This window comes from Suncus etruscus, chromosome 9 (assembly GCF_024139225.1).
Source record: "Suncus etruscus isolate mSunEtr1 chromosome 9, mSunEtr1.pri.cur, whole genome shotgun sequence".
NCBI classification, from domain to species: Eukaryota; Metazoa; Chordata; class Mammalia; order Eulipotyphla; family Soricidae; genus Suncus; species Suncus etruscus.
In genome coordinates, this window is record NC_064856.1 from 112825043 (window position 1) to 112832897 (window position 7855).

The following is a 7855-nucleotide window of genomic DNA, read 5'->3' on the forward strand; positions in this document are numbered from 1 at the left end:
TCTATTTTTCCAACTGTGTAAATATAAAACTCTCATTGACTATATCATATCACCTTAAGAATATTGGAGACTTTGACATTCATTTGAAATGTAATTAAGATTAATTTTACTTAATTAAATTAAATTAAACTAACCCCCATCTCAGCATATAGGTAATAATCCAAACAGATAAGCCAATGTGAAGTGTTTTGGCATATTATGGAGGAACAGCTATTTAGAACACTGTTGGCTGAAATGAAAGTACTGAAATGTGGCTGCACTAAGAAAAGCAGGACAAGGGTTCCGCCAATGAAGACCAGCTAAGGGCCCCATAACACTGGCTTTTGCTTGTGAGAAGGCCTAGTCACAATGTTAAATCCCACAGATAGGGCTATAATACTTAAAGCAGAAATTTCAAAAAGAGGAATTACACTCAAAGGAGTATCCTTAAGATTTACAGTGGACCTACCATAAAAAATCCTCAAGACCAGAAAGCAGTAGTGGGATATAGTAACAAAACTCATTGAAATAAATGTTTTGCCTAGAATACTGCATCCAGCCAGACTCACTGTCAGGTTTGAAGCAAGTATACATAGCTTCAAAGATAAACAACAGTTCAGAAACTTTACAGACTAAACCAGCCTTAAAAGAAAAACTGAAAGATATACTTTAAGACAAGACTGATCAAAAGACACACAAAACTTCTACACAAGGATGACACTAAATACATAACAATGATCTCTCTCAATGTCAATGGACTAAATGCACCTGTCAAGAGACACTGAGTGGCTAAATGGATCAAAAAGTTGAATCCAACCTTCTGCTGCCTACAAGAAACACATCTGAAAAGTCATAACAAACATAGACTCAAAATCAAAGATTGGAAGAAAATCATGCAAGCAAACACTCCCTTCAAAAAGCTGGAGTGGCTATATTGGTATCTGATGATATATACTTTAGCCTCATAAAAGCTATAAGGGACAAAGACATACATTTTGTAGTAATCAAGGGATATGTACAACAGGAAGAAATCACACTCCTAAACATATATGCACCCAACGAGGGACCAGCAAAATATTTAATACAATTGTTGACAAATATGAGAGAAGACATCAATAGTAACATTAATAGTGGAGACACTGCCCTATCAGCCCTTGAAAGGTCAACCAGGCTGAAACCCAACAAGAATATACTAGCTCTAAAAAGAGTAATTGAAGAAAGAGAACTAGCATATATAAAGCACTCTATTCCCAGAAAACTGGATACACATTCTTCTCCAAACCACATGGGTCATTCTCTAGGATAGACCACATGCTGGCCCATAAAACATATCTCCAAAAAAATCAAGCTGCTAGAAATCATAAAGACAACCTTCTCAGATCACAGTGTACTGAGATTAGAAGTGAACTACAAAGGAACACAGAAGAAAAACTTCAACACCTGGAAATTAAACAGCTCACTAATAAACCACCAGTGTATCAGGGATGAAATCAAAGAGGAAATCAAAACATTCTATGAAATAAATGACAATTAAGACAAATTACCAGAATTTATGGGACACAGCAAAAGCAGTACTAAGAGGAAAACGTATTGCTTTGCAAGTACACATCAGAAAGGAAGAAGAGGCCTATATAAGTATCTCAATGACACAACTTATAAAATTAGAAAATGATCAACAAAAGGAACCCAAAATAGGTAGGCAAAAGAAAATAAAGAAGAAATCAATAAAGTGGAAATAAATAAAAACAATCTGAAAAGTCAATAAAAGCAAAAGTTGGTTCTTTGAATAAAAGGACAATATTGATAAACTACTAGCATAACTCACAAAGAAAGGGAGAGAGAGAAACTTAATAAACCAGGTTAGAAGTGAAAAGGGGGAGATCACTACAGATTCGGCAGAGATTCAAAGGGTAATCAGAGACATCTTTGAGAGATTTAATGCCACAAAATATAAGAATCTAGAAGAAATGGATAAATTATTGGACTCATAATCTTCCACAGTCAAACCAGGATGATCTAGCATATCTAAATAGATATATCACTACTGAGGAAATTAAATGGGTAGTAATGTCTTTCCAAAAACAAAATCCCAAGCCCAAATGGATTCACTAACAAATTATTTCAAATCTTTCAAGAGGAACTACTAACAATCCTTTTGAGGTTCTTTTATGAAAAAATTGAAAAATCAGGAACACTCCCGAATAGAGAGACAGAACCAAAGGAAAGGGCAAGGCAAGAGAAACAGCAGAACAGCATAAACAGTGAGTTAAACCAACAGTTTTTCCAGTAGTCTGGCAGCAACTGTCCAGAGAAGACAGGTGATTAGCAAAAAGCATCCCACAATTCTGTTTGGGGCTTATATACTTGGTGGGCAATTGCCCCTAAATGACACTTACAAGGTGTACCTCCTAACTGATTTCTCAGCCCTTAAACAGACAGACCCCTTTTATGGCTCACCAGAGGCCATAAGAGTCTGTGTATCTCAAGATTCAATAGGACCTCCAAAGGAGCATCTACAGGTATGTGCATAAGAGAAGAGACATCCAGATGAGGGAGATGAGTGCTTATGGGAAATGGCACAGATGATTTCCCAAAGCAGAGCCCACACCCTGCTTTCCTCTAAGCCACACTGCAGGCTCACAAGCATCAGCTCGTGGTCTTGTGACAAGTAATGACCTTCACTTTCCTTTGCTTAAACTTTCTGTGCAAGAGCAAACCTCTGCTTCCTAGTGGCCAGCCTCTGTATAAGGACCCATGATCTCCTACAAGAAATGGGTCCTGTCCCTGAAGCTGCTCTCAGAGGGTTTGTTTTACAACTCTGTGAACCCTTCCTTTGTCTTTCCAAGTCACCATGAGCCACTATCCCCAAATGTGGATTAGTTCAGACCAAACCATAACACTGACATGGACAGATGCCATATATAAATGATATATCAAAGCAATTGGTGGAACCTGTCAACAAATGCATTTATATGTGTGTAAAAAGTGTGAAAGGAGGGCCCGGAGAGATAGCACAGCGGCGTTTGCCTTGCAAGCAGCCGATCCAGGACCAAAGGTGGTTGGTTCGAATCCCGGTGTCCCATATGGTCCCCCGTGCCTGCCAGGAGCTGTTTCTGAGCAGACAGCAAGGAGTGACCCCTGAGCACCACCGGGTGTGACACCCCCCCCAAAAAAAAAGAAAAAAAAAGTGTGACAGGATTAATCCCTGTCTTGATTGTAGTGGTGAACTTAGTTCACATTGATTTCCTGGAAATTGTGGTGTGGAAATTGTGGTGTATGTGACTATGTTACTCATGAATTTAACACTTAGCATTCCTAAATTCATATATAAATGCACAGGGACATAGAATTCCTATGGCCTGTCTCAGGCATTCTCTAGTGTCTTAATGATTAGCATCCTCTTTCTCCAACCAAGACCTGATGCAAGGCCTGCATCTGGGGCGTGTCGCCTTATAAGGTTAAGCACAATTTCCTACAAAGCTGTTCTCAGTTTATCATGACAAATCTTGTGAAACTCTCAGTCACATGTATAGATGACATCTATAAGTGGCAAAGGCATTAGATGTTCCCAGTTAAAGATACGACAACAGTTACTACACTCTGGAGAGAACATTTGCTTTAAGCTTGAAATCAAATATAACATCAGCATCTTTGTGGGGTTTTTCATATAATTTTGATTTCACAGGATATGGAACACTCATATAGGTAACATGAAATTGCCAGAGTTTGACACATGTAGATAAAGCTCTCTTCAGGGTTCTGTAGAATGGAACAGAGGGAGCAGTGAGAATTGGGTGAGTTCATTGTTTCTCAACTACTCCCCAAGATTATACTGGTGCCTTTTGTACACCCAGCTGTGCCTCTCAGAGAGTCTCCACATTGCTGCAGGCCCAGCAAATATGGGTAGGGTATCACTGATGTTACCTATTGCTCCCAGTGGAATCTGGACAGGACAGCAAAATCAAGTGTTCAGAGTTAAAACTTCACATCTCTGGGCTGTTAGGTGCATGAGGACATGTGAGCATAGAACATGGGCAGATGGTGACCCAGAGATGCCAGAACCTTTGTGCTGACTTCATTAGAGACCCCAGGTAATCAAGGACAACAGAATCAGTGGAGTTCAGAGGGAACTATAAAGTTCTCAAATCTGTACTGGTCTCTACGGGAGAACGTTGTGGTCAGCCCAGAAATAGTCCAGATTCCTCTAGAGGACACACTAGCACAGTAGTCCAGAGACAAGTGCTCACAGGAGGGCAGGTAAAAATCCTGGGAATGTCACAAAGACTAAAATCTTATAGAGAAGCAATAAAGGAGGTTAGGAGACTTGCAGGAAGTGAATCATTTCCATGAAGAGTGTCACGATCTCTCCACACTAATGCATCTTCTCTGAGTCCCATAATCCCACAATCTCTCTCTTGGTGCTCAAGGAATGTCATGCTCTGTCTGGAGATGATATTTTTCCTCTTCTCGGCTCAACCTCTTCATTCTCATCCATCAGTGCCCTCTGGAGCACTATTTGGATGGATTTCTTGTCCCTCTGCTGCCTGTGTCATCCAATAAAGAAGTAGATGATGGGGTTAACTGCACTATTCAAGAGAGAGAGTAAATATATTAAGGTCATCATCATAGGATAATGACATTTTGAATTCATGAACAAATTGCAGGCCAAATAAACTCCATTCGGAACACCAAGAAACAGGAAGACCAGGAAATTGAGCAGGATGGTCCAGTAGACCCTTCGGAGCTTTCTCTGCTGGTAATAACACTGGATCCAGATGAACAGAGTCAGGCTGGACACAAGGAGCACCAGGAATGTTGGAAGGCATATAACTCCATATATGACCAATATTATAAATATATGTCCAGGTTTAAGGTGATGAAATATATTTATTATTAAACTAATAATAAGTAAAAGAACCCAAATGAGGGCACACACAATGGTGGAGAGATGTTTTGGGCGATGGCATTTGAACCAGATGGGCCAGAGCACAGAAACACAGCGCTCAACGCTGATGGCCATGAGCAGGAGTAGATCCACTGTGTAAGAAGACAGGCAGAGTATGTTTGCAAACTGAGGTAGATAACAGATAGAAATTTTGCGTGCAGCTGCAATCCCTGAAAAGAAAGTTAATAGCCAAGTGAAGTCTGCAATGGCCAAGTTAAGGATATAAACAGAGAAGTGGTTTCTCTTCATGCGGAAACTCAGCAGCCAGATGACAATCCCGTTTCCCACCAGGCCACAGAGGAAGATGATTATAGTTACAGTTAGCATCACCGTATCTTTCCAACATTCATAACTGTAAATATGTATTTTATCTTTTGTGTTCTGTATTTCAGGCTGGAGTAGTTGAGACGTGTCTGCAGTGTCATTTCTGGGATAAGGAGCCATCTGTAGGTGCTGCTGCTACAGTCCCCTCTCATATACAGCTGCAGGCAGGGACAGGTCCCCTGAGGTCAAGGCTGGTCCATCACAGGTCCCAGCTCTAGCTTCAGACAGCACAGATCCATGAACAGGGACCCAACGGTGTTTCCATGTAAGAGTCCCCCAGCCTGCTCTCATCAGCCACAAAGCACATGAGTCCTGTCCTCAACCACAGGCCAGTGTCTCTACTGAGACACCTTTAGGTCTGTCCCCAGATGATCCCAGGACACAGCTGTTGAAAGGCTACTTTGAGTGTTGCTGGGTAGAGATCCTAAGTGAGCTAATGACTCATCTCTTGGGAAATCTTCCTCTGCTTGGGGGTCTGTGTGTTAGAGAGAATGAAAAGGTTAGAAAATAAAAGGCCAGTAACAATGAGTACTCATAAGTTCTATCCACTGTGAACAGATATAAGGTCTTTGCATTTAGATTCCTGTTTTTATCATGCACAAAATTGAATAATAATGTTGGAGGACTCACAACAGACATTGACTTACACACAGACACCTGACTGGCTCATTCACAATTAACCATCAATGGATTCAAAGAGATGTTCTAAGTGTATGATAGAAGAAATTGCATGATCATACTGTTCACTCAATTATGATGAATCATATTTATATAAAAATGAATTATCAATATGAATAAACTATTAATATCTTCTAATTCTGGTATGCACATATCATTTTAATTAATTGTAAAAGAATAGTGATTAATAACCAGCCATTAAGAATTAGTCAGAATACAGCATTCCTTAAGAATTATTAATAAAGCAAAGGTTTGAAAAAAATGGCCCTTATTCCTTGTTCCTTATTCCTGATCTCTCTTTTCTATCAAGTTAAATAAACTCATTCAAATATCCTGCTTTATCAAGCCCAAATCTCTACACACATCTGTAGTGCCCACTCAACTCTCTTATTCCAGATATGCATCCCTCTATCTGCCACTCAAGTCCCCAAGGGGTCTTAGACAGAGACAAAGACCCTGACAAGAAGATGGACATGTGAAGAGCATGTGAGACATGCATGCAGGCTGCCCTGGGGGCATCATCTCCCTCATCCAGTCATCAGGAATTCAGAATCTTCCTGAACCTTGGAATCTGGGAAGAGACACAAAAGGATGGAATCTCAGACCCACGACTCAAAGGATATTCTGAAAATGGAGATACAATATGTAATGGCCAAGGAAAGGCAAGGAAATTAAAATTTTTGGGCTTCACAGATGGCATCAAAAACAACAGGATCAGGGCTGGAGAGATAGCACAGCAGTAGGGCATTTGCCTTCCAGTGGTCCTCAAAGTATGGCCCGCAGGCCATATATTGTATTTGTATCTGTTTTGTTTCTTCATTGCAAAATAAGATATATGCAGTGTGCATAAGAATTCATTCATAAGTTTTGCTTTTTCTATAGTCAGACCCTCCAATAGTCTGAGGGACAATGAACTGGCCCCCTGTTTAAAAAGTTTGAGGACCGATGCAAGATGGTGGTTTGAATCCCGGCATCCCATATGGTTCCCCGAGCCTGCCAGGGGCGATTTCTGAGCATAGAGCCAGGAGGAACCCCTGAGTGCTGCTGGGTGTGACCCAAAAACCAAACAAACAAACAAAAAACAAAAAACAGGACCTTGTTTGTGAATAGGGAGTGTGTTTGCAAAAAATCAGCTTCTATTGAATTTGATATCCCAGAACACTGACAGTGGAATCATTCATCTCACAGGAGAGCACATGAAAACTAACAGCTGACTTTTGGTCTTATCATGCAAGCTCTAACTTGCCTCTTAACACTACAAACAAGGAGAGCATTCGAGTTTAAAGCCAATTTCAACATCAGACTATCCTAACACACTCATCTCATCTGTTTCCCCGATGGATACAAGCTTCATATTTGTTGCTGGTTTTCATTGGTGAGTTTTGGACTGCACTCCTGCCTGTATACTAAATTTGATCTTGGTTCTTTCCCCAGAAATCACTCCTGGAGGTGCTAAAGGGAGTGTGTGGGGTTCAAATTTGGGAACAAAATAAGTTACCTGCATGCAAGACAGGCTTACTCACTGTAGCTCTTCAAAACCCAAACACAATAATCCCATCAGGAGCTGAAAGACAGCAAAAACAGGGTAGACTGAACTTTCTTTGGATCAGTTTCTCCTTGGGCCTCAGTTGGGACAACAGACCCAGTCCACTGCAGCTTCCTGGGAAGCCTGGATCATGCCTCCTTGCTGTTCTGACCCTCTCCTTTCTTCATTTTCTTGTTTTTCCTATGATGACCCAATTAAATGTGGTCAAAGCACAGCCATAGAGAAACAGGGTTTGACACAGAGGCAGCAAAGGTCATTTTTTCCTCTGGACAGCCAGAGATAATTCCCTGGTCAGACCAACTCACAGCCTCTATGCTGATGAGACCCTCAACCTTGCTCATCTCAGGAGTCTGAGACTCATGGAAAGACAGTGCTCAGTCATG

The 7855-nt window shown here is 40.8% G+C and overlaps 1 protein-coding gene across 1 annotated transcript; it reads right to left on the reverse strand.

Moving 5' to 3' along the window:
* Positions 1–4528: 4528 nt before the first annotated feature.
* Positions 4529–5368, reverse strand: LOC126018806 (mas-related G-protein coupled receptor member X2-like). Its single transcript, XM_049780902.1, has one exon. The coding sequence runs from the start codon at positions 5366–5368 to the stop codon at positions 4529–4531; it is 840 nt and encodes a 279-aa protein (XP_049636859.1).
* Positions 5369–7855: the final 2487 nt, after the last annotated feature.